Here is a 27674-nt window from a genome sequence, read left to right on the forward strand (position 1 = left end):
TTTTTCCAGAAAGTAAATTTTGCTAAACATACACAAAAGCATGAGCCCTTTTATATATTTATATATATGTGTATATATATATAACAATCATGAAACACTTCATTTTGCTTAGCTTTTCTTCGTTTGGCATTAGTGTATGGACAGAATTATGGAAAACGCTTGCCATATCGTCTGTCTTTCCATTTGCTCTTTCCTAAATTTCCATTCGTACGCTTTGTCTAAAATAAAGAGCCAGGATGCACACATTCATTAGGAAATCAAAGCTACTTTACAAAACTGTCTTACACATGTCCACTGTAATCAGAATACTCTGGATTTTATTTTTAGAAGACCTGAGAAGCCAAACTGCAACCGAAGTTAACCATAGCTGTGAAAACCGGTAACATGAAATCACTCCCTGTCTGTTGCACCGTGACAAATTTTGTGTTTCAGTCGGTCTGGCAGCTTGCTTTTATCAACATACTTTTGAAAGCATCCCTGAATGGCTTACTAGTTGCAAGCGAAGACACTTTTTTCTTTTAAACAATAAGGGCGGTACCGTGACCAGCTGGCTGCTTAGAGAATGCATGCCTTAATATTTTGTAGCCTGCTATTCTCCGCAGCATTGTTTGACCCACGGAACTATCACCTTTTTAAGTATGCATCTGCTTACCCCTATTGAGCAGCTTTCTGTGGTAACATCTAGCTTGTCGTTATCTGGCAGCTTTTATCTGAAACTGTCCAAGCTGCTAGAATCATGCGGATTCTGAGTGGAAAATATTAACTAGATTCTGCTATTTGCAGAAGTATGAGGGTGACAGCTAAAAAAGCTCAGAACTTGGCACTACGAAACTGCGAAAACAGGGATGAAGAGGGGAGTCTTACGTTATATCGTATTATAGCTATTTTCCTGTTAAAAATTTAAAACTCCAGAAAGAGTTTTGTTTGTGTCCCATGCTTCGCATGGGTTATGGAAACACTGTTGTATTTGTAATATTCGCGTTGCATATCTTACTGCCTGGTTGTCAGTCGGTTCCCATTCTCTGAGTGTCATATTTTTGTGATGAGCAGTGACAGCTCTACCTAGAAGGAATAAAATTTCCTTTTACCTGCTAACAGTCATGATGGGAAGTTTCATATGAACGTGCAAGAACAAAACCAAAGATAAAACACATGTTCTTTTCCATGGACAGCTGTCAGCATTGAGAAACTGGTGACAAATTGTATCTGTGTATTTTGGCAAGTCATACTTTACCTGTGTTTTGGCAGAGTATTTGGGATCAATAAAGCGAGACCTCTGGTATTTCCAGGAGCATTTGCTGCATTCTGCAGGGGCAGAGAGGAACGGGTTCATGCAGCCGTTCTCTGCATGACAGGTGACAGCGCTTCGCTTCCCAGAGGTTCTGGGATTGCAGGGGAAGGGTCGGTGTGCTCCAAAGCATTAGCGCCTGCTCCACCACAAAGCCTTGGGGCCAACCGGGGGAGCTGGCACACTTTTTAGAAATTAATTAGCTCCCTCTCCAATATGTCATTGGCAATAATAATTCCAAGGGTTTTGGTGGAAACAACACATCACACGCTGGCCCCCGCAGTACTGTATTTCTGCTCTTCCAGCAGCTAGGAGAGAACTGTAGCGTTTGAGAAGCCACACTGCCTGCAAGGAGAGGATGTGGCATACACATCCACAGCACATTAAGTCCCCAAAGTACAGAACAGACAGAAGACTCAGAAAATTTACCAAAATTTAAAAAAAAAAAAAAAAATGGGGTATAAAAAATACCCAGCCAAGGTTTCCCCTCCAAAATGAAGGAAAGTTAAACTGCACGCCTTTCCTTCTGATGCCCCTTCTTTCTTTAACCTCTCTCCTCCTCTTCCCCCAAATCAAGCTTTTCTCTACAAAACTTTATCTCAGCTGCTGATATATGGGTGCCAAAGTGTATGTGAGAAAATTCTAGAACTGTAAAATAAAATAACCTGATGTCATTGGTTTTAAATCAAAGACACAGGGTCCAAACCTTCACTGAAAAAATCTAGGGGTCTACAAATCAAAAATAACTTTGAAACTACAGATCTAGAAAAAGCCTATCTCAAGGACATGATCTTCTTCCAAATATTGTTATATTTTAAATAAGTGTTAACATTACAAAAGCAAACTGTACAGCATACACAATTTGGTCCTGTTGTAAAATACATTTACATCGTAAAAGAGTAGCTTCTTATACATACACATACAATCAAACCAAGTGTTTAAGTTTTCATATACATGCTTTCTCACCAGGTCCATATATAATCATTCATACTTCTTATATAGTTTGCTTTATGTTCATGTTTTGCAGGGGATTGTGTTTTAACAAAATTCCAGTGATTCATCTCGCTGGCAAGAGTGACCAACAGTTAATCTGCGCAGCTACTGGATACTCTGAATGGAAAGCAAACCTTACACTGATCAAACGTGCATCTGGTAATAACAGCTGCAGCCACACATATAGAGGGAGAATGCTCCATCAAAGCATTTAAAATTAGAAATGTTTTTAAAAAAAAATCATAACCATGCTATTCTTAAGGAATGAGAAGGTATTCAAACAATTGTGAATGAACACATTTGACAAAGTTAACCTACTTAAGAGACAACTCAAACCCCAACTAGCTCTAGCACGTGAATTCCTTGCCTATGTTCCATTGCAATCAGGAAAAATCTGACTTAAGGGAACTGAAGCATCTACGCAATGTTAATATTGTCAACTAGACTCAAATATGAAATGCAGCCAGATTGAGTCTCGTGTCTCTTGAAACCACAAAACCTTTGAGAATTATCTTCAAAATTCTCTCAAATCATCTGCTTAAGGTAAGGACTACAGAGATTAATTGCTCTCTGGTACCAATATTACACAAGCCAGTACACAGGCGCTATTCAAACAGCTGCACTTTCCCTGGAGAAATTGGCAAATTAAGAGTATTGACAGTAGCTGCACAGAAAGGCATATTTCTACATGTACGCCTGTGTGTAGACCTTGAAGAACGCGGTCTGTTCAGCAGGTGATTCCAGCGTGGACATTCCCCATCTGTGACACAGGTCCTGTTGGAAGAACTGGGGATGAGAAGATTACACAAGACCCGTTTGTTTCTGCTTGACTGATACGTCACTGAGTACATATGAAAAAGGTTAGCAGGGCCTTGCGGGACTCATGATCACAGGCTGGTTTCACAAGCGCTCCGCAGGCAGTGGCAGCACATACACTGGTCTATCCTGACAGATAAAGCCCATTTCTGAGTTGCCTGCTCCCAGCAGCACGCCAGGCCCACGTGCCACGGCAGCAGCTGGCACACTCGCGGAACAGACCAGCCCGGGGACGCGATCCTGCCGAAACCAAGCAGCTCGCTCGCTTTTACGGTCCTTGATGGCGCGCTCGGGTTGTTAAATTGTTCATCGCCACGCACGTGGCTGCCGCCGTTAACTACCAGCACGCCCGGGGTTTCGCGCTGGCTCATCGCACAGAAGAGACGGTGCCAGGGGAAAATTCAGGGAGGCACTCGCTCCCTTCCAACCCCCTCCACAGGCATTTTGGTGCTCTTCGCCCGTCCAGCAGCTCTCCGCTCTGACAGAACCGCGGGCAGAACGCGCCCGCTTTCAACAGGCGCGCGCGGCGGAGCCGTTGATCCCCTCACGAGCCCACCGCCCTTGCCTCAGTTTCCCTCCCGCGCGCGGGCGGCCGTTAACGGCCGCGGGCACGCGCGCCGCGGGGCGGGGCGGGGAGGGGCGGCGTGTGGAGGGGGGGGGGGAGGGAGGGGGGGGATCCCCTCGTCCCCGTGCCCGCCTCGCCTCGCTCCCCCCCCCCCCCCCTTCCACCCCCCCCGCGCCGCTTTCCAGGCTCGGGCGGGCGGACCAATGGGAGCGCCGCGCACGTGACGAGCGCTCCCCGCGATGACCTCATCCCTGGTGTGGGATGACGTCAAATTCAAGATGGATGGAATCACGGCGGCGGCAGCGGCGGCGGCGGCGGGGGAGCCGTGAGCGGGGCCGCCGCGGGGGGCTGAGGCGGGGAGCGGGTGAGTAACGGCCGCGTCTCGCGCCCCCCGGCCTGCAGCGTGAGGGGGACAGGGGAGGGGCGGGAGCCGAGCAGGCGCGGGCGAAGCCCCCCCCCCGCTTCCTCCTCCTCCTCCTCCTCCTCCTCCTCCGCCCCCCACGGTGTACCAGAGGCGTCTTTTCCTGACGTAACTCCGAGGTGCTTTTATTTTTTTATTTTTTTAATTTTTTTTTTTTTAGCCTTTCCCCTCCTTCTCTCTCTCTCTCTCCTTCTCCTTCTTTCCACCCCAGCGGCGGAGCGCGCCTGCGCCGGTTACGAAACGCGTCGTCGCCGCTGCGCCTCGCGGCACGCACCCGCCACATCGCCCCGCCGCTCTCCCCCCCACCCCCAACCCAACCCCCCCACCTCAACGCCCTCCGGCCTTGCGCTGTGCGCATGCGCCGCGCCCGCGCCCCTCCTCCTCCTCCTCCTCCGGCGGGCGAAGCGCGGAACTGCGCCTGCGCGGAGTAGGGCGGGAGGGGGGGAGGGGGTGGCGCGCGCCTGCGCTGGGCGGCGGGAAGCCCCGCCCCGCCCCCTGCGCGTGGCCGCGGCTGAGGGGGAGGTTGGCGGCCCCGTGAGGGGGGGGCGGTTGTGAGGGGCGGAGGCGGCCCCGCCGAGTCCCGGCCGCTCGCAGGTGTTAAACGAGGCGGGAGCTGCTCGCCTCAGCCCTCCCTGGTCACGCTGAGCCCTTGAGAAGGGAGAAGTAGTGTGTAGTGGAAAAGCGCCCCGGTTGCCCACCGGTGACATTACCAAAAGCTGTGCCATATCTACCCCGTTAGAGCTGTCCGAGTTCTGCCTCAGTGCCCCTCAAGTTTCAACTCCAAACTCTTCTCACGTACCCAGCCTGGTTTTTGCTCACACAAAATCCCAGAAACGCTTCGTCTAAAGCAGTCGTTTTCATGAGGCAGGACCTCATTGCATACTGAGCAAGCGCTTCTCAAGAATTAAATGGCATTTGTTTAAAAACTATGTTTCTAAAAACTTTTTTTTTTTTTTTTGTCTAAAAGCAGTTTTTGCTGTTGGAAGTACAGCAGCACTAATAGGCTGTAGGTACAAGATTATGTTGGACCACACAACCTCAATTTTTTTCAAGTACAGCAACCGTTTAGTCGTTAACAGTTAAGATACCACGAATATTTTTATCCTTAGGACAATGTCAACACAGAAGCACAGTTTCTTTCTAAACACGTTTTTATACAACCATTTTTTAATTTTTAATACCGAATCAGGAGCAGTAAATCCGTTTTACAGGTAGAGCGGGTACTGCTCTGTATTTGTGTCGCCCGAGCACTGCCAGTTACAGCCCTCTCTTCTGACTTTGCTCAAACGGACGAACCGACTGCCTTGACTAAAATTTTCCACCAGCCTTGTGCTGATGTTCTTGGGGGGGAAAGTTTTGAGCAAACCGTAGCTACTGTTTTTATAAAAACTGTTTGCAGAAAACAAATGATGTGGCCAGCTCTTGAGTGGATGAGGATCTCACATCCTTTTCTGTCTGAAGCTTTTCTTGCACTCGTGGTACAGAGTTGTCCTCTCAGAACCTACCTGTAGAAAATCCACCGAGTGTGGCTGGATTGTGAGCGCTGAAAGAATTTACAAATACACGTTCTCAGTAGGGACTTGCAGGGAGGTGTCACAGATGACAGCTCATGGGGTCCTCAGCTACGACGGCGTGTGTCGGAAGAGGATTTATTGGGGTTTTCTCCAGCTTTGAGCTCCCCAGAGCCTGCTGGAGCTATGATCCCATTGCAGATGAGAACTGAGTGGGTGACTGTGTCTCATTTTCAGTGGTGGTCCTCCTCCGATTTGATCACATTCAGCATTGCCTGTGATCCCAACTGTGGGATCAAAGTCATAATGAGCTGGATGTGTTTTTAAACACCTACAGTGACTTATCCTTTAGTATGTATTAGCATTTTAACTTCTTGTGAAAAGCAGCAATAGCATATAAGAAGTTCCATGAGTCCTGTTTGCTCTGTACATTTAATTGTACACAAAGACCATAAGGGAGACCACATGCCCTCACTTTTCCTCCTGTGCAGATCTCCAGAAGCTGGCTGTCTCTAAGACACAAGGGTCTCTGAGCTCATCTTTCTCCTGTGTGTGCGATGCCAGAGAATACTGGTGCTCAGAGCATCAGACAGCTGGTGCCATGATCATCTGCATAGGAATGGCCGGCTAAGCTTTCCTTAGGGTTTGAGTGGACAACTTCACGGAAAGCCGTGAGCTGCCATGGTGTACTGAAGCTGTTTATTTTTGAACTTCGGTGGCTGTCAAGCAGTCAGCGTTAAAAACATCAAGGAGTTGCCATTTTTAGTTCTCAAGGTTCTGAAAGTTGTTTTGTCTGCACGGCAGTGATAACTCTGGTCTATAAACAAGCGTGGCCTTACTGGGGAGAGGAAGGAGGAGCCGGGGAGAGGAAACGGGGCTGCAACCACCCTATAGCTCGTACTGCGCTCAGAGGTGCTGTGCTGTGAGTCACACACTACAGTTGCAGCTGCTTCCAGCGCTCATTAAAAGAAATTCTCAGCTTTAGAGCAAGTGAACTGCTTTGTAGTGAACGCTGCTACATTGAGTGGTCAGAGATCCTCAGAAAAAGGGGAAAGAAAAAGTCTTGATGCTGCACAATCCTCTGTTGCAAAGGGAAAGATCGGAAGAAGCAGTACTTTAAAATAGACATTCTGTGCAGAGGGGGTCGCTTTCCTCAAATATTTATACTGTAGATTCAATATTATTTAATGTTTAACTTTTCCTTTTTTTCTTTAGCAATAATATTTAAGGCAGCAATTCTATTACATCTTTCATTTGGCAGTGAAATAAAACAACAAAAAAGCTGTTGCTGTCGTTCACCAGCTACTTCAGGTGTTACGCTGCTCTCCAATAGTGCAGGTGTGTGTTACGAACAAAACAATAAAGAGCTGAACAACTTCTCTACCTTCCTAAACTCATTCTAACCCCCCCACACACACACACACTACCATCAGCTCTAAAAATCTCGCATTCCATGAAAAAATAGTTTTAAAATCAATCAGTCCTGATTGTCAGCTTTTTTTCGTCTTCCCCTCTTTGCTATGCAAAATCTTCCGTGCAATCTGTAATAAAAAGGCATTAAAAGTCCTTTGCCCAAATAATTTCAAAAATAGCTGAGTTGCAAAACTTGTCCTTTCACAGTAATTCATCTACGATCAAATTCCTTCCTTTGGGAAAGGAAGAAATACTTTTTCCCTTTTTCCTCAGAGCACCAGCCTCCGTGCCCGTGGTTTATCGCACATCAGCGCTTAGCAGCGTGAGTAACCCCTGGGTTGTGATTCATTCCCCGTCGTCCCCTCTCTAAGTTGTGGTTAGCTCAGGGGCACCTCTCGCTCTGAGGTCAGCCCAGGTCCCCATCACCCCCCCTCTCATTTCCTTCCAGGAAAGGCAGGCACCGAGCCTGATGCCCCAATAGATTAGGAGCTGGGGAAGTAGCAGTAGCACCCACCAGGTAACAAACGTGAGGGCTGCTTTGGCTCCAGCTGGTTGACTTCCTGGTCTGAATATGTTTGTGAGCATCTTAGGAGGGTTTTGCAGCAATAGTGTCCTTGTCCAGCCAATACGCCTCACAGGAATCCTTTTAAAGTAAGTTAGGAAACACGGGAGGAAAAGCAGCAGAATTACAGCGATTGCCAACCACTCTTTGCTGCAGCCAGGTCCGTCTGACCCAACTAGAAGGAATTTGTCTTGTGCCAGGACCGAACTCTGGGTGCAGCCCTGCAGCTATTGAGGTCAGCAGCCAAATTGCCCGTAAATTTAGCAAGAAGAGGAGCAGCTCCTTCCTTGTGCGTTCTTCAGAGGTGTAAAGAAAAGCTACAGTGTTCTTGGTCACTAGTGCAAGTGGAGGAGGAGGTTTGCTTAATAAATGAATGAACAAAGCTGAGATGCCCAGCTCCAAGTGCACGGGGACTTGGAGCTGAAGATCTTCCACGTGCTTTTTGTGACCCTGTAAGTCTCCTGCTTGACTCAACGTCCAGTTGCTGTTGCCTCCCCACTCTTACAGTGTGCTCTTAGCGATGGCTGCGTGGACTTTTCTTTAGATCCCTCCAGGGGGTAGAAGACACCTGCGCTCCCCAAATCCTGCAAACTGCCGAGTTGCTCACTCGGCGAGTTTTTAGGCTCAGCCCGCATTCCAGCTTTTATAAAAGTTCTGCGTTAAAATTAAGTACGTGACTTTTGCCCCCGTCCCCCTTATTCTTGTGCAAACCTTAGCGTAAAAATTCTTTTGGTAGGAAATCATCTTACGTGGGTATAATTAACTTCTCTTCCCACCCAAAATTCACCATTCCCATAAAAAAAAAAATCTCTATATTGATGGGCATATTGCCATCATTAGGGTTTGTCATTTTCACTATGCCAGCAAACTTAAAAGCAGAACGTAAATACGGTTTTGTTGTGAATTGGGCCAGTTAAACAAAACGAGAGCGGCTCATGTAGCAAAGCAGGTGACTGGAGGATTATCCAGCTTGCTAAGCGTTATCTCAGCCTTGCCAATAAAATAATAAACCCAGCCCGCAGCGGGCGCGCAGCCATACACATCTGGTGTGCAGCTCCCCTCCGCTTTCGTGATTTCACGCGTCTCTTATCAAAAAGTCCAGTGAAATATTTCTGGGGATCATTCATCAAGTGTTTAAACTGCACGCTCTGCCACTGGGTCGCTGGGGCTTGTCCCATTGGAGATTTTAGTGGCGGTGTTACAAAACTCGGAGGAATGAAAACCGAAGGCTTCCTTAGGGAAAGGGATTTGAAAACTTCTTAGTCTCTTGATTTTTATTACAGCAATTTGGATGTCGAGTCACACGCTTCTCGGTCGACGTGTTGAGGCCAGGACCAACATTTTATCAAACCGCTTTTCATGTGTTTAAATCTTCCAAGAAGGATGAGAGAAGCTGTTCCTGCCCTCTCCCTTCCATCCAGTGGTTGTGCAATCCCCCCGTGAGCTGGGTCAGTTTTCTGGTCTGACGGGGAGCTGGGGAGCTCGTCCTTCCTTGCAGGGGGAGGAGGCACGCGCTGATCCTCGCCCGAGCAATCCCCGATTAGGCAGGGCTGGGAATGAGGTGAAATCGCAGCCTTTGCTGCTCGCTGCTGAACAGGGGTGTGAAGGGCAAGCGGAGCCTTGTGGTGGTGGTCTGGGGTTTTGTAGAGTGCTGCAGGTCAGGATGAGCTGTGCTGAGTGTCAGTGGGCAAAACTGCGGGTATGGTCTGCGTGTGGAAAGTGGTTTTTAATTTCTAATTGGATGTCTGGTCTGTGACAGGACAGCTGCTGGTTATCTCTCTGTGGTGGAGGGCGAAAGACTGCGCAATGTTGGAGAATTTCTTCTTTTCCTGTCCTTAAATTTCTTTGTATGCCTGTGGGTTAAATAGTTGGAAAATAGTATACTGATGTCACACATTAACAAACGCATTACAACGCATTACGTATCTGACTTTATGCCCATCTTCATACCAGTAAGGCTCTGCTGCTGCTCACCTACTGGAAGTGAAATGTCTTTGTCATCCTGGAGAAAGTTTTCAGCGTTGTCTGCAGTGAAAAACACAGCAATAGCAGCTGAAATCACATTTTGCAAAACCCAGAAAGACAAAATCCCCCAACCTGCAGCAGGAGATCGCTCAAATGCGTAGTTAGAAGAAGATGCCAGAAGTGCAAACCACCTTGCTCTCTCTGCAGGTTCAAAGCTTGTGGTTCTGCATCTGAGAAAAGGCATTTGATAAGCTGTGGTCAAGCTCAAATAATAAAATCCAGCACAGGGTGCTCGAGCAGAAGTTCAAGCAGTGTCGGCTGCTTCTGCATCTGGACTCTTGATGGAGAAGGAGACTTTTTTTCCGCCAGTGTCTGAAAGAGCACGAGAGCAAGCAGAGCCATCGCAGCCCCTGCAGGCGCTTACAGCTGAGCTCTTACAACTTGCCCGCGCTCACCTGGGAACCGCAGGGAGCCCCTGGTGTTTCTCAGCTGGGTCCCCCAGTCCGTGCTCCTCTGGGTTTTGGTGGGTTCCCCCCACCACGGTTACGTGTGCATTTCCCTGTTAAAACCACCCTTAACCCCCGCTTGTTGCCTGCCCCCTCTGCGTGCACCCCTTCCTCTTCCCTTGCGTTTTCTGGTCCTGCCCGTGGTTTCTCTCAGCCCTGGCGCCTCCTTGCTGCAGCGCTGCATCCCCTTACGTGTCTCAGGGCACAGCCTGTCCCACTGTCACCCCCAACACGCCAGTAACATTTAGCTGACAGCTACGTGGCTGTAACAGGTGTCAGCAGGCAACATCGACATCTTATTTTAGTCGCTTATGTACACGCAGGTGTAAGCTGTTATGTGTAATCTTCTCACAAGTCGGCCTGGTTCTGGTTGTAAAGTTCCAGCGCTGGGGACTTCTTTGCTTCTGAAAGTGATGTTTCAGAGCAGCAAGGCTGATGGAGCGACTTGCTGACAAAGAATGAGCAGTTTCATGGCTTCTCTTGCGGCAGCTCTGAGGCGTCTGACCTCTCGGTGAGCTGATTAATCTTCTAACCTTATAAAATAGCAAGCTTCTAAAAGGCTGGGTTGATTTTTTTTTTTCTTTTTCCTGCTTCATTTTAGGGAGCTGAATCAACTTACTTGGAGGTCAAACGGGCAGCAGAGCTGGTAAAAGGAAGAGGAGGGTCCCAGAGGGCTGGGAGCAGGAGGCAGGAGCGTGAGGGACAGAGGAACAGAAGGGGATCTAACACTGCGAGGGCAGGTAGCTGCTGAAGATAATGAACTGCTGAGCCAAAGAGAAAGCTTTTTCATCCTTTACTTGTGAAGAGCTTTCAAGAGTAGAGCCTTACTTTTTGCAGAAAGTCATTTTGAAGTAGTAGAGGTGTCTTTTTCTGCCCTTGTTCAAAATATATATACACAATGATAATCATCTGGCTGAACGTGGTACTCCAGTCTCCGAAGCCTGATATCGGTAAGGGGCTGTCGAAGGCTGACAGCACAATTTCTTCCCAACCTCTCAAAGGAAGGCTGCAGCCACTTCTGCTGCACTTACTCTGCTGGGCCTGGAGTCTCGCTGTCACTGTGCCTCCTGCAGACCCGCAGCTGCTGTAGCAGCTGAACACAGACGGTGGGAGATCTTTTGGTGTGCTCCGTTTCCTTGATGTCACCCCAACACCAGGGAAGAAAATAGGAAGTAGCTTTGTTTCCAGTCAGTAGTGAAGATGCCTGGGAAAAACGGTTGGAGAGAGTAGAAGGTGATTATCTGGAGGCTGACAGGAAAGGGCTTAGGCAAAATAATCTTCAGCTGAGGAATTATAATTCCTCAAAAACCTGGAATCAGATCTAGAGGCTGGCATAGCTCTGTTATCTGCACAATGCTAGGCATGCCGTTTGTATCGGGGTGGAGTGCCAGCAGCCTTACATCAGTTTTAGTGGAAAGTTGTTGTAAGGAGTTCTTGTCTTCCTAAAGCTGCTGCGCTGCCACCGTTTGCTGCCTCTTTGGTTGTGCCAGAGCAATTGTTTCTGAGATGGTGCTTTACTGTGAGCACTGACCGGCATTTGAAAAGCAAGATTTGTTTTCTATTTATTGCCTAACCTGGCCTGTGATGCAGGCTGGCAAATATTTGTATGAGTGTGGTGATTTTACGCAGCTGGGCAGCTGAACTCCACCACAGCTGCTCTCTCACTCCCCCTCATCAAAGGAAAAGGGGGAAAAATACAATGGAAAGAGCTTAAGGGTTGAGATAAGGACAGGGAGATCCCTCAACAATTACCGTCACAGGCAAAACAGACTCGGCATAGGGAGATCAATATAATTTCATGCCTATCACTAGCAGACTCGAGCAGTGAGAAATTAAAGCACACTAAAAACACCTTCCATCCACCCACCATCTCTTACGTCCTCCCCCCAAGCAGTGCAGGGGATTGGGGAATGGGGGCTGTGGTCAGTCCCTGATGCTTGGTCTCCACCGCTCCCTCAGGGTCCCTCCCTGTCCCTGCTCCCTGTGGGGTCCCTCCCACGGGATGCCGTCCTTCTCGAACTGAGCCTGCGGGGGCTGCCCACAGGCAGCAGCTCCTCAAGCACTGCTCCCACACGGCTCCCTCCCACAGGGTCCATCCATCCCCCAGGAGCAAACTGCAGCGTGGAGATCTGCTCCATGTGGGACCCATGGGCTGCAGGGGGACAGCCTGCTCCACCAGGGGCCTCTCCACAGGCCGCAGGGGAACTGCTGCTGCCTGCCTGCAGCACCTCCTGCCCTCCTGCTGCACTCACCTGGGGGCTGCAGGGCTGGGTCTCTCAGTGCTCTCCCTCTCCTCTCCCAGCTGCTGTTGCATGGCATTTTTCCTCTTCCTTATCTCTGCTCTCCCAGACGCCCACCCAGCATCACCCCCTGGCTCAGCTCTGGCCAGCAGTGGGTCCCTTTTGGAGCTGGCTGGAGCTAGCGCTGCTCTGGCATGGGGCAGCTGCTGGGCTTTGTTCACACAGGCCACCCCTGCAGCCCCCCTGCTACCAAAACCTCGCCACATAAACCCAAGACAACCAGCACAGCTGCAGAAGGTGTGAACTGTGGTGTGCAGATAGGATGAACCAAAGGGAGCAGGAGTGTTTTGGATCAACTTTATTACTGACTAGTGTTCATGCAGTGAAATTTTAATACAGCATACATTTACACTAGTAATCTTTGTGGGGGTTTTGGTTTCTTTTTAAATCTGTCTTAAGGCTTTCTGGTAGTCTGTGTAAATGTGTTGAAATGGTTCTGCGTGACCAGTTCTGGTTTTGTTTCCTAATGCATCATGTAACTTGTTTTATTTCTGACTGTTGCGTTTAAAGGCTGTTAAGCTGAAAGTCAAGCACTTGAATTGGGCAAGTCCGGGATTAAAGCTGCCTTTGCAGGATTAATTCGGTCCCTTGCTAGTTGTAGATGTCGCAGCCTTGGTTACTCTTAAAGGGACAGAGTTGGGTTACGCCAGAGCTCTGCCTCCTTCAGAGCACACGAGCTGTGCTTGGAGAATGAAACGGGGGATTGTACTAGCATAATTATCTCTACCTCGTGTAATGGAATAAATTGAAGGTGTTCTACGAATAAAAAGGGGAATGCAGGAGGAAAAATGGGGGACTGTTGGGTGCTGCTTGAGATGTGTCACTTTTACCCCGTCTGTACTAACAGCATGACTGTGTTATGGTGAACAAATGAACACACAGTAATTAATTGCACGTTTATTTTGCAAATGTCTTACGGAAGACACAGGGCCTGGGTAAAGCAGATTAAAATGAAAGATTTGAAAATATTTCAAAACACTTGGCTGTCTCCTTCCCAGAGCATCCTTGAAGTATGGGTTCAGCAGCAGCTTCCAGTGGGTGTCTGTACAGTGATGCGTTTGGTTCAAGTTTCCTTCCTAAATACATCGTTCGTTTATTTCTCGACACTATGCTGCAGCTTGTATCACAGATAAATCACTTGAGCATGTAAACTCAGTTTCTTTAAGGTGAAACCAAAGGAAGAGATGCATTCCTGGAGCACATCCTAATAACACTGCAGGTGTTACTGAGTGCACAGGCCTGGAGACCGGACAGTCAGACCCCGGCACTTCAAATGGCAGAGGTGTCCTGAAAGTAGCTCACGCCCCAGACAGTACTTTTACATAAAACATAGAAAGCAGAACAAGACAGATGGGTTTCTCACGTTCATAGAAGCCTCACAGTTCTGCTTTTTTAGAGGGAGGTGTGGGGGAATTAAGGATAAGTGACTGTGGATGAAGCAACGCTGCAAGGCACTGAAACTCTCAGTTAAGAGATCTGGTGAGGAAACAGAATTCAGCCGCTGCTGTTGCCATGATGCTGTTCCTTCTTTCGGTAGGCTCAGAGGTAGCTCAGTCCTGTGGCATGACCAGTGCTCTGAGAAACTGTATCCCACGCCCTTGAAGTCATCTCAGTAATACCAGTTCAGACTTGGATCACCTCTTTCTAGCCACTGGTTGTAAGATTTCCCATTCCCGTTTATTAATTACAGGGTTGTGATTTCTTATTTTTTGATGTATTATTTTTTTAGTTTTGCTTGTAAGTTGATGAACGGTTGTGCTGGCTCTGGCTGGGATGGTACCTTTCCCTGCAGCAGCCCACGCAGTGCTGTGCTCTGCACTTGGAGCTGGAACAGCAGCGTTATCACCCCAGTGTTGTGTCTGCTGCTGAGCAGTGCTGGCACCACACCAGGGCTCCCTCCAACCCTCCTAGGGGGTGGGCAAAAAGTGAGGAGAGAAACATCACTAGGGCAGCTGACCTAACCCAACCAAAGGGCTATTCCATACCATGTGGTGTCACGCTCAGCAATAAAAGGGAAACAGGAAGAAGAGGGGAGGGGTGGGCTCCCGTGAAAACGTCGGTCCTCCTCCCGAACACCGGCTGCGTGCGTTGAGGCCCTGCTGCAAGGACGTGATCAAGCATCGCTCATTTGTGGGAAGTAGAGAGTCATTTCTTTCCTCTGCACTTCCACACAGCCTTCATTTGTTTTGTTTTGATTTGTTTTCCCCTCTCCCTCTCCCTTTTCTGCTTTCCTTTTTTTTTTCCTTTAGTTAAATTGATTAGTTAATAATAATCTTTCCTTAATAATTATTGTTTGTTTGTTTTTTGTTTTGTTTTGTTTTTCCCTTTAATTAAATTATCCTTATCTCAACCCGTGAGATGTTCTCTACTTCACTTCTTCCCCTCCTCATCTAAGGAGGGGGAGTGAGAGAGCGGTTGTGGTGTTTAGCTGCCTGGCACGGTAAAACCACCACAGCAGCGAAACCTTTGTGTTATAATAGCATACACCATATGTAAATATCTTTCAAATAGTTTCTTAAATCAACTGCAAAAAGAACAGAACTGCTTCTAACAGACACATCGTTGGCGTGTTCTACATGACCATAGAGGAAGATGGTGTAAAATTCCTACTTACAGGGTAACGAATTATAATAGTAACATCTGGGGATAACTGTTCCTCTAGTATCTAGGTGGTGGGCAGAAACTGCTTTTATGCTGATAAATAAGATGGGGCGTTCGGCTCACTGAAAATTTTTAAGCTAGAACAAAGCCCTGCTGGGATGCTTCAAGCAAAATCATGAAATTTCCAAGAAACCAGATTGTGACAGAGCAGCGTAAGAAGTGACACATGTATCGTAACTAGAAGGGTATGTTAACAGCACTCGCTAAATATAAGTGAACATGATGAATTAATCTAGATTACAGACACTAATCCTGCTTCTGTCTCCCTCCCCAGTATTATTGTCCTTTCCATCCTATTAAAAATAACAAAAACCCTTTAATTTGCTCCATCAGCAGGAGGCTGTCGGGGTTGCCTAACTTTAGAAGGTGACTTGGCATCATTAAGTGTCCTCATTTCAGCCGGGACGGAGTTAATTTTCTTCATAGCTGCAAGTACAGTGTTTTGGACTTAGAGTGGAAACAGGGGCGATAACACGCCAATGTTTTAGCTGTAGCAGAGCAGCACTTGCACAGAGCCAAGGACTTTCCAGCTCCTCGTGCTGCCCTGCCAGCGAGGAGGCTGGGGGTGCTGCAGGAGCTACAGGGGGCACAGCCAGGACAGCTGGCCCGGGCTGGCCCGAGGGATGTCCCACACCACAGGCGTTGTGCTCAGCAATAAAACCGGGGTGTTGGCCGAGGCGGGGGGGCTGCTGCTGTCTGGGGACTGGCTGGGCATCAGCCAGCGTGTGCTGAGCTGCTGTGCTGTGCATCAAGTGCTTTTTACCTTTCTTTTGTTCCTCCATTCCTCTGTTCTTTCATTCTTTCTTCCGTTCTTCCTTTTGTCCTTTCCCTCTCTCGTTCTTTCCTCCATCTGTTCTCATTAAACTGCCTCAACCCACAAGTTCTTGCACTTTTACTTTTTTTTCGGTTCTCCCCCACCTCTCTGTGGGGGAGTGAGCGAGTGTCTGGGAGGCACCTAGCTGCCTGCTGGGTTAAACCACAGCACTATCTGATTCAGAAGTTCATCGCTGCAGTTGCCAAGGTAGATCTTCATAAAGCTAAAGCTGAGAAAAAGGTGATCAGGGGAAACAATTAAATGGCACTCCTTCATGTGGACGGGTACACTGCAGGTAGAGAATACAGCCCCTTCACACCCCTCTAATTAGTTCAATGTAATAATCTGTGTAAGATCATTGTACGATCAACTATTAAGGTATGTTTGAAAGTGTTCTTTAACGTGAGTTGGTTTTTCTCGTGCCTGTGCATCTGCTGGGGCCAACAATATTAATTCCCGGAGCTGTCCTCCAAACTAGCTGTTTGCTTCAGCAATATTGATGGCCTTTTAGCCTGTTTATGAAGGGCAGACAGATTAGCTATGTTCACATTACCTCCGAGAACTGTTTGCATAAAGCAACCTGCGACTTTTTTCTTGTTGTTCTCTTTCAGAAACATCCGAATCATGGAGGGGCTCTTGCATTACATAAATCCGGCACATGCCATTTCACTTCTGAGCGCACTGAATGAGGAGCGTCTAAAGGGACAGCTGTGTGATGTTGTTCTGATAGTAGGAGACCAGAAATTTCGAGCTCATAAAAACGTTCTGGCTGCCAGCAGTGAGTACTTCCAGACTCTGTTCACGAATAAGGAGAATGAGTCTCAGTCGGTGTTTCAGCTCGACTTTTGCGAACCAGATGCTTTTGATAATGTGTTGAACTACATCTATTCCTCATCCTTGTTCATTGAGAAAGGCAGTCTGGCAGCTGTGCAAGAACTGGGCTACAGCCTTGGGATATCCTTTCTTACAAACATTGTTTCTAAGAGCCCTCAAGCTCCTTTTCCAGCTTGCCCCGTTAAGAAGATACTGTATCAAGACGAAGAGGAAAGTAGTTCTCAGAAGAGAAGTGTCATTGTCTGTCAGAACAGAATTGAAGCACAAGGGAAGAGTATAAATCAAACACAACATGACTTAAGCCATACTTCTAAACCTTTACCCTCTGTTGCTGTCAAAACTAGCATTAGACCACAAGCAGCAAAACCCACCGAAACCCTTCACAATTTATCACTGACTGAAAGGAGATGGCTGAAAGACAACCCTGTGAGCTACACCAAGCTTCATGAAACTTCTGGAACTGTAGAGGATCAGAGCAGATGTGGCTTGGTGAAAAGGAACACAGTACTGCCTCAAAAGCCCTTAGCAGAGAAAGAAATTGCAAGCGATGAACCTGGAAGCAGCGGCCAGCTCTTGAGAGGAAAGGCTGCAGAGGTGTCATTAAAGAGGCCGCGTCCTCCGGTCTTATCTCTGCGGGGCTCGTCGGAATCTACGTTTTTGTTGCGAGAGGCAGGAAAAGGAAATGGCCAAGGTGAAGACAGGAATTTGCTATACTACTCCAAGTTAGGGCTGGTAATCCCGTCTAGTGGATCTGGTCCTGAAAACCAAAGTATTGACCGAAGTGGGCCACTTGTAAAAAGCCTCCTTCGAAGGTCACTGTCCATGGACAGTCAGGTTCCTATGTATTCACCTTCTGTTGACCTAAAGCCTTCACAGGTATCATCCTCCTCCTCACCGGGAACTAACGATTCCCAGAAGACGTTTAACGTTGCATCTCAGAAGTCGTGTTTGAAGGAGTCGTCAGAGAAGTTAGTCTTAGACGAAAAGCCACAGGTAATGCACCCACATCGCCTTAGGTCTTTCAGTGCCTCTCAGTCAACCGATAGGGAGGTGGCTTCCCCTCTCACAGAGGTGCGAATAAAAACTGAACCCAGCAGTCCACTTTCAGATCCTTCCGAAATAATTAGAGTCACGGTGGGCGACGCATCAGTGTCTACGAATAAAGACTTTGCTTTCAAAACCGAGGATGATCATAAGGAGCCAAGCAGACTGCCTGCGAAGAGGAGATTTCAAGCGGATAGGAGGCTGCCGTTTAAGAAACTGAAGGTGAATGAGCAAGGTTCCCCTGAGTCAGAAGAAAACTTTGAGGAAGGCTCGAGCCCCACGCACCTTGATGCTGATTTTGCTGATTCCGACGTCAGCAAGGATGAATACAGTGAGATGGAAGAAGCAAGACCAAATAAAAAATTTAAATGCAAGCACTGCCTTAAAATTTTCAGATCAACAGCGGGTCTTCACCGTCACGTTAACATGTATCATAATCCAGAGAAGCCCTATGCTTGTGACATATGCCACAAGAGGTTTCACACCAATTTCAAAGTGTGGACGCACTGCCAGACGCAGCATGGAATCGTGAAGAATCCCTCGCCTGCTTCCAGCTCGCATGCGGTTTTGGATGAAAAATTCCAAAGAAAACTGATCGATATAGTGAGAGAGAGAGAAATTAAGAAAGCTCTCATAGTTAAACTGCGACGTGGCAAGCAGGGTTTTCAGGGACAGTCTGCTTCACAAGCACAACAAGTCATCAAAAGGAATTTAAGGTCGAGAACGAAAGGAGCCTATATCTGTGTCTACTGTGGGAAGGCTTACCGTTTCCTCTCTCAATTCAAACAGCACATAAAAATGCACCCAGGGGAGAAACCAATCGGAGGAAACAAGGCTCCCAAGCAGAAAGACCACGCTCACATTGAAAGTCCGGTGGAGAACAAAGAAGTTTATCAGTGCCGTCTCTGTAACGCTAAGCTGTCTTCGCTTATCGAGCAGGGGAATCACGAGCGACTCTGTAGAAACGCTACTGTCTGTCCGTACTGCAGCCTTAGATTTTCCTCCCCGGAGCTGAAGCATGAGCACGAAAGCAAGTGTGAATACAAGAAGCTCACCTGTCTGGAGTGCATGCGCACCTTTAAGTCGTCCTTCAGCATCTGGCGTCATCAGGTGGAAGTCCACAACCAGAACACCATGTCTCCCACAGAGAACTTTTATTTGCCTATCCTGGATCACAACGGAGAAGTAACGAGCTCGTCGAGGTTGCCTTCCCAGCCGGAGTCCAATAAAGCGAACAATTTTGCCGCAAAGGAGGATGGAGTATTCAGTGACTCGTCAGAACAGATCAACTTCGACTCTGAAGACTCCTCATGCCTGCCCGAAGACTTAAGCGTTTCCAAGCAGTTTAAAATCCAAATCAAGGAGGAGCCCACGGACGACGTAGAGGAAGAGGCCAGTGAAACGAGCAGAGAACCCAAGGAAGTGGTCTCCAACAAAGACGCCGGCCTGTGGCCCTGTGAGAAGTGCGGGAAGATTTTCACGGTGCGCAAGCAGCTGGAGCGTCACCAAGAGCTCCTGTGCTCCGTCAAGCCGTTCATTTGCCACGTGTGCAACAAGGCCTTCCGAACCAATTTCCGGCTCTGGAGTCACTTCCAGTCCCACATGTCCCAGGCCACAGAGGAGTCCTCGAACAAGGAGCCCGAGATATGCCCGCCTGCTAATTCCCCGTCACCGCCACCTTTACCTCCGCCCCCACCGCTGCCCAAAATCCAGCCTTTGGAGCCCGATAGCCCAACCGGCTTGTCCGAAAGCTCCGCTACTACTGAAAAATTGTTTGTCCCGCAGGAGTCAGACACGCTCTTCTATCATGCTCCACCACTCTCGGCAATCACGTTCAAAAGACAATACATGTGTAAACTCTGTCACAGGACTTTCAAGACAGCTTTTAGTCTTTGGAGCCATGAACAGACACACAATTAGCTTTAACAGATACCTTAAAGAGCTGGCTCAGTGGAGGCTATTTTCAGGATCTCGGACGTCTGCCATATAAACCAGAAAACGAAGAGGATCAAAGCAACGGCGACAGGAGATTGGGAATTTGTGATGCTGCTTGGATTTGAAGATTAAGGTAAACTAACTTGGTTAGTAGATAGCAAGCCGAGTAATTTAAAATACTGTGGTCTGGGATCTAATAGCAACAGAATATTTTGATTTCATTTAACACTGAAATGCGATCGCATCTGGATTGTATGCATGGATCTTCATCCTGTGATGTTGGTGTGCGCGTGTGTATTATATATAAAGTTATATATTAAATGAAAGAGCAACAACCATGTGGATTCTAACTGTGAGTTTATAGTAGTGAAATACTGTAACCAACTTCACTGATTTTATTTTTATTTTTCATTTTCTCCTTTTAAAGAAACCAACACACAAGCTCCATATAAATAGCTGCCGTGCACGTGCAGTTAGGGAGGAAGTGGATGGAGTGTCTTGCTGTATCGACTTGGGTCTTAGAGATCTTTAGCAATAACAAATAAACCTCAAGTTTCAGTAATCCTGGTATTATTGGATGCGAATGTTTGATACTTTAAGAGAAGAGAGAATTGTTTGTTGTTATATGGAACTTGTACAAATTAAAATAGAATCTAAAGTCAGCAATATTATTACTGAGATTTTATATAAAAAAAAAAAAACAGCAGCAAGTCTGCTTTCAGCCATTTAATTATAAGTTTCTAAGAAAAATTGGGGGAGGGGGTACATCGCTTTATATAATGTCCCAAAGAATAATTTACTATAGATATTTCGGTAGCTGAAGTTGTATTAACAACCATTATAACTCAAATGGTACTGTTTATAACATGAAGTGAGATTGAATAGATGTCAGACAAGTTTCAAAATTTTGTTTCCACTGTTTGTACAACTGTTTGTAATTCTAACTACAAAGGAATGTATAACTATTAAAGCAAAACAAGAGAGCTCGTTGAGGGATAGAAGAATAGTTGTGTTCCTACACACAGTAATAAGCTTGGCCATGAGTACAAAGATATGTTTTATCAAAAACGAAAAATGTAAATATTTATATAGACACCTGTATAAATGAAGAAGTATGTATTTGAGATTCGTATTAAGCGTACATATCCAGCGCAGAGCAGAGGAGAAGACATCACACTACAATCACTGTATTTTAGGAGTACAATGCATAGAGTATTTCTTTCTGCCGCTTTCTATCATTTGTGGTACTGTGTTGCAGTTTTCTAATTTGTTAAAAATCATGGGTGTAATGGGCTGCAGATGCTTCGTGTGGTTCCATTATTTTACTGCAAATCACAACTGGAGCGTTTAGCGTAAGCAGGATCGTAGAAGCTATAGCACGGGTCCAAAATTACTCTGCAAGTAAAGGAAATACTTACCCAGAAGCAGTGGTAAATTAACAGGGAGAAGATTTTCCGCTAGAATTTACACCTAAAGGAGTGGTGCTGGATTGAAGTGAGCAGCAAGGATATAAGAGACTCAGACAGTGCTTATGGCCCTGACCGACGAGCCCGGGAGGCTGGGAGATGGGGACCGCACCGCACACTACCTAGCCAGAGCCCAGCCCGTGTTCACGGAGAGCAGCAGGAGGCCGGTGCCGATGTCACTGGGAGCAGCAGCGAGGCTTTAATCCTCTCTGGTTCTAATCACGCGTTTGTTTCAGCATCCCAAACTCCAAACGAATTGCACACTGATCCCAGGATCTGAGGATGTACATCCTCGGTTAGGCACGCACAGGGAGAGGTTTTTTCTCCCAAGTGTGCCACTGTTAGATTTTTTCCTAACAGAATTTTTTAGTGTTTTTTCCTGCAATTTAAGTTTAAAAGTGTTGGCTCGGTATGGACCACTGACTTTGTTCAGCTACCAAAAAAAGGTAATGCCATTTTCAAGCCTCTTCTTTCATTTTTTAATGAAAATCTAAAATTGTTACTATACATGCTAGTAGTAACACTTTATCCTTTTTGTTCACTTCCAAGCAAACTGCATCTGAATGTGGTAAGCTGTAAGAATATCAAATTCTTTACATGAAATTGCAATTGAAACAAAATTCTTACATACTCATTAGGTGGAATAGAAAATGTCACTATCAAATAAGACTAAATTTCCTTCTCACAAGAAAAAAACAATAAATGAAATGCTTAATACACTTAACCTGATTTAACAGAATGAGAAAGACATGAAGACTTGCTGAATACGCTTTAAATGTGCTTAAGAAATCTGTGCATAGAAAATAGCAACATGTCATCTGGTACCTAAGTTCTCACCAATGATTCTTCTTCAGATACACTTACGATAGTTTCTATCCAACCTTTTAAAAATCAGTGTGCTTTCTAAGGGAAAGTGGCAACTAGTTCATCAACGCTACAGTCATCTACCTTCCAACTGGGTTCTGCTGTATGGTATGATGATAAATACGGCACATTTAAAATCAGAAGCTCATACAGTGTCTTTCAAGAAACCTTGACCTTCTTCCTAGTACACTATGTATTATATTTAACAAACAAACAAACAAACAAAAATATTTCTGGTCTAAATAGCCTCCTTCTAAGCTTTTCTGCAGAATTTTTTAAGTTTTGTTTTTAACTTTGAGCGTGTTCTGTGTTTTGTTTTGTTTTTTTTTTTAATTCGGTTCCTGCTTAGTAAAGGAATTCAGGATCTCTGAAGTTTAAATATGAGATGTTTATATAGTAGTTCTGGTTTTCTATTAGCTTTTTATACAGTATCTTTAAAAGCCCTTGATAGAAGTGTTTATTTTGGAGGATACGGAATAAATATGCTTCCACTTATATAACTTTAATATATGTTTTAAAAGTTAAATTATGGAGAAAAAAAAATGTTAGTTGCTTGTTTATAAATAAAGGTCTTCTGAAGAGTGTCTAGCTTGGCCACAGCCAAAATAAAAGGCAAATTTATTGACACAAAAACCTGTCCTCATCATATTTTGTTTAATTTTGTAACTGTGTACTGAGGTGATGCAAAGTTAGAGCTCTTGTTAAATACAAAAACTGTTGGTTTTTTTTTCCTTCTTAAAATTTGTGACAGGAATGTGCAGATGTTTTAATATATAGATTAGAATCTTTAATTCTTTCTTTTGGGGTTATTTTTATAATCTGTCCAATGAATCTCAGAGAACTAAACTGCTTCAGTGGAAGTCCCGCGAAAACTTCCATTGCATTTACGAGGAGCAGGGTTGAGCCATGAAATGTATTTTGTTTGGGGACTTCTCTTCCTTTCGGGCACTGTGTTGGCAAAGGTTTAAGCATATGCTTAAGTTCTATGGAGATCAGTCTTAACTTTTTTTTTAAAATACATGCTTAAGGTTTTTCTTATTTTGGGACCATGATCACCCACTGAAAGTGAGAAATGGCAGAAAAAAAGACATATGGATACAGTATTTAAGTTCTAGAACCAAAAGTTAAGTTGAATTTTCCCCTACATAAAAACTGCATGCACAGCTAAAGCTTCTGCAGTTTTACAGAAACAAAGGTCATCAACCAGTAATCATTTAGGTGGACTTCTGTAAGGCCTTTGGTGTGATCCCCCACGACATTCTTGCCGCCTCGTTGAAGGGATGTGGGTTTGATGGATGGACTGTTAGACGGAGAGAGAATTGGCTGGAGGGCCACGTCCAAAGAGTTTTAGTCAACAGCTCAGTGTCTGAGTGTAAAGACAAGGGGTGTCCCTCCGGGGTCTGTGCTGGGACCAATACTATTGAATATCTTCATCAGGGACAGTGGGATTAAGCTTGTGGGTGACACGAAGCTACTCAGCTCGTGCATCGGTAGAGCAGAGGGAAGGGATGCCATCCGGAGGGACCTTGGCAGGCTTGAGGTGCGCGCCCCCTCATGAAGTTCAGCAAGGCCAAGAACAAGGACTGGGTGAGGAATGGACCGAGAGCAGCCCTGCAGAGGACTTGGGGATATGAAAAACGGGATTTGAGCCAGCAATGTGTGCCTGCAGCCCAGAAAACCAACCCTATCCTGGGCTGCATCAAAAGCAGCATGGCTAGCAGGGCGAGGGAGGGGATTCTGCCCCTCTGCTCTGCTCTCCTGAGACCCCACCTGAAGTGCTGCCTTCAGCTCTGGGCCCCCAGCACAAGAAGGATGTAGAATTATTAGAAAGAGTCCAGAGGAGGGCCACAAAGATGCTCAGAGGGATGAAGCTCCTCTCCTGTGAAGACAGGCTGAGGGAGCTGGGGTTGTTCAGCCTGGAGAAGGCTCTGGGGAGACCTTACAGCAGCCTGCCAGTACCTAAAGGGGCCTGCAGGAAGGCTGGGGAGGGGCTCTGTCAGGGAGCATAGTAATAGCACAAGGAGTAATGGCTTTAAATTAAAGGAGGGTAGGTTTAGATTAGGTATAAGAAAGAAATTCTTCACTTTGAGGGTGTTGAGGCGCTGGCACAGGCTGCCCAGAGAAGCTGTGGGTGCCCCATCCCTGGAGGTGCTCAAGGCCAGGCTGGATGGGGCTTTGGGCAGCCTGGGCTGGGGGGAAGTGTCCCTGCCCATGGCAGGGGGGTGGATCCAGGTGGTCTTTCAGGTCCCTTCCAACACAAACTGTTCTATGATAATACTGTCTCTACTTCATGTATATATATATTTTTTTTCCATAAGGGGGAATGAAACACCCGGACAGTTAACTGAGCAGATAACCTGCTGAAGCAGTGGGTGACACTAGAGTTTGTCTTACGTCCTTCAGAATGGAGATGTAGCCTTATCTGTGAACCAAAACACACAGCCATGACTTGTTCCTGCATTTCCTATTTAGGCAAGCATTCTAGTGGCATCCAGTAGATTTTTTATTATTTTTTTTTTGGTGGTGGTGGTTGTTTTTTTTGTTTGTTTGTTTTTATCCCCCAAGTAGGATGTGCGGGTTTGGTCTGAAGCTACACATACTCTGTTTTTGTTCCAAGCTTCCAGTGGTAAAACTAGAAGTTCCTCATATGGGACAAGGACAGACTATGCCTAACTTCTTGGCACTAACAGTGAGGGTGCAAATATCTGGCATGAGCCTGTAATCTGGCATGTGCCTATACTGTTCAATAAAATTGTTTACATTTTCCTACCAGAAGATTTAGATAAAAATCAAAGTAAGGTTAGCTTTTTTTAACGTTGCTGTTAATGAATCAGTGTTAATTTTTTTTTTTTTGGTTGAACACAGCCTGATAGTATTTTTTAATGTCATTGATTCTTGTTTATTTAAAATGACTTGTGAAAAATTGTACTATAAGTGTTGTACATAAGGGGACACTATCAAGAGAAAGGTTGTATACTGTAAAAGTGCTTATCTGTATTAACAATACTTGATATGAATAAAATCAATTTCAAGACATGAATTGACTCACAACACTTGAGCTGCTTAGGCATGAGAATGCCTACTAAAGGCATCCGCAGTTGTTTCAAGGATGCCTGTAAATTGTATCTGAATTCTGTGGGCTGAGCTTATCTTTCATTTTGCTTTTTCTCTAACTGTTCCAGAATAAAGGACCTGATCTGTTTTTTCCTTTTTTGATTTTTCAGTGATACACCGTACCTTCCAAAGATACAAGCTTCCCACTACTGCAGCCACATGTTCAATTAAAACATGTATGTAAAGGCAGAAAGAAAAAAAAAAAAAAACTTTTTGCAAAATAACTACACAAAAGATGTACAAAGTATTCATTTTAAAGCTTCTTCTTGACAGTGTCCCTTTTTAAAAAACAGGAAAATGGAATCACTTGTAGTATTTGGGTGCAGGGGAACAGTTTCCTACAGTTTCTACAAGCTGGAATTATCCAATATATTTGCTATAGAATTTTCCAATTCGTTACGTAAAATCACTTGTCATTTTAAAGCATTATAGAGGTAAGACAAAAGAAGCCGGTTTTATAATCCTGTATACCTTACAGTCATTGTATATCAATTCAATACACCAGTGCTGAATTTTAATTAAGAATGGGTTTTTACTTTTTTTAGGACTGAGACTTACTAGCTTAGGGTAACTTTTTTTCTTTAATGTAATGTAAATCCATTGCTGCTTTGTACAACTTTTTCTACTGTGTGTTTTCTTTACTTAGATCTTGACTAAGAAATGTTGGCGTCCAATAAACTTACACTTTGTTTCTTTTGAATTATCGTGTTTTATACTGGATTCTCTTGGCAAATTGAGATGTTATTGTACATGCCATTGTGCCTGTGGGACTGGAATTTTGTTTACAAAAAGACTTCTTTTGATCTAGTTGTTGAATGCAAATGACAGTTTTTACTTTACTAAAATAATGACTTTTTGTGTGCTTTAGTAAGTGTCTCAGCAAACTTTTTGCTGGAAAATACAAGAAAACTGACTGCTGTAGAAAATCTGATGAAAACTTGAGCTGTGCCCAAATTCTGCTTCCTCTGCAATCAATGATTAAAACAACTTTGTGGAAGCAAGGTTACATTGACTGAGTATCTCTTTCATCTAAAGCTGGATTGAACCAGATGTTTGAAAATACACCGTCAGGAACGGTTATGGTGTTTTGCAGTGCTCTCATCGAAAGCTGTTTTGCAGCATATATTTCCATCTCCAAAAGCCTGTGGGTGAGAATGCAGTGTGTGCGTTCTCATGATGCAGAAAATTTCCTCTATCTTTTGGGAAGGGGGTTTCCTAGGTTACTTTCTTGAAAGCAGATAAGACACCTGTCTGTGAAAACTAGAGCTGTTTTCTGACTTTTCTGCACTCCACATCTGCCGTCCTTTTCCATTTTCCATTGGTGCATTTGGTTGAACCCACCAACCAATTTCAATCACATTTAATAAGAGGAGCCAAGGCCTCGAAGGAATTAATCTCCAACAAGTTTCGTAAAAACCACTGATGTGGAAGCATAGAAGGGCCTTAGTGGGAAGGGTAGATTAGCAGTGAGAGCATGTGCTTAAGTTACCTGTCCTTTTTACACGTGCGTGCATGTGTGTGGTGTCTTGTTAGAGTGGGGGAGGCCTGAGGTCAGGTGGAACATACTGGCAGAGCTGAAGTGCCACCAAGCATCCAAAATGAAGGGTTGAAAGGGTACTCCAAGGTCAAGAGGATTTGTGCCTTTGATAATCCCTAAATCTCTGTGAAAACAGGGACAAAGGGCACCTGCCCTGTCCCTCCATGGAGCATCCCTGCGTGTCAGAAGATAAGCAAGCTGTAGAAAAAGTGGGGAGAGCTGCTCACTGATCCCCTCACAGAGTGGTAAGTCACCACAAGTTTGGCTCCCTCTTTCTGCTTTCAGCACAAGGAAATAACCTCTACTTCTTTCTGCATCTAGTCAAGATCTACATACAGTTTTCCATCTGTTAATTGTTAAAGAGCATTTGCTCGTTAACATTTGCTTAAATATTTAATATCTGATCTAGAGACCATACAATCTGTATTTGACATAAAAAAATTTTGACATTGGAATTTGACATTGAAGGCAAAGCCAGTTGCTGCTAACAAAGGATCTGCATTACATTACTTCTGCAGTTATGATACAACCTTTAACAATTTCTTAATGTTAGGTCATCCAGGACCTAGGATGGATACAGCTGGATGTCATGGAGTCCTGGCTGCTGTCATTAACTTAAGCTGATGTTTGAGGGCAACATGCATCTCTCCAATGAAGAGAGATCACTGCTTGTTAAACACAAAGCAGTGATGAGGCAGCATGACCTGCTGGGATTACTAGCATCCAGCGACGCTTCTGCTATAAAGAAGAGACCATGCTGAGTTTTGTAAACTCCACAGGCAGGTGGAGCATTCCTTAATGAATGGCTTGGAGCCCCTGGGGTTTGACACCTTCCACCCCTTTTTGGCTGACAAGAAGCTGCATCCGTTCCTCTATGCTAAGACTATCAAATAGTTTAGGGGAAGAAAGATGTCCCTGACACAGCTGATCCTGCAAGGGGAAAGCTAAAGCCTTCCTCCCCTTCACTCATCAATCAACTGAGCAGCTAGATGCCACCAGAAGGAAACTTAACTTTGTTAGCTTGCATTCAGATTACTTGGCTTCATCAGCAGAAATCTGATAGAA

General features: G+C 45.6%; 1 protein-coding gene across 2 annotated transcripts; it reads left to right on the forward strand.

The window, feature by feature from the left end:
- The first annotated feature begins 3922 nt into the window (after window positions 1-3922).
- ZBTB21 (zinc finger and BTB domain containing 21) lies at window positions 3923-25772 on the forward strand. 2 transcript variants are annotated; one of them, XM_084300614.1, is made up of 2 exons: window positions 3923-4026; window positions 16427-25772. In XM_084300614.1, the coding sequence occupies exon 2, from the start codon at window positions 16440-16442 to the stop codon at window positions 19611-19613; it is 3174 nt and encodes a 1057-aa protein (XP_084156740.1). In that variant the 5' UTR covers window positions 3923-4026; window positions 16427-16439; the 3' UTR covers window positions 19614-25772. The 2 variants fall into 2 exon arrangements, 1 of the variants encoding a protein (XP_084156740.1); XR_014619085.1 differs by lacking the exon at window positions 3923-4026 and having other exon boundaries at window positions 16327-19761; window positions 20056-25772.
- Window positions 25773-27674: the final 1902 nt, after the last annotated feature.

This window comes from Netta rufina (assembly GCF_964035555.1).
Source record: "Netta rufina genome assembly, chromosome: 1".
NCBI classification, from domain to species: domain Eukaryota; kingdom Metazoa; phylum Chordata; class Aves; order Anseriformes; family Anatidae; genus Netta; species Netta rufina.

Coding starts and splice junctions, on each gene's coding strand:
- ZBTB21 (XM_084300614.1), top strand. CDS start 16,440: ATGGAGGGGCTCTTGCATTACATAAATCCGGCACATGCCATTTCACTT.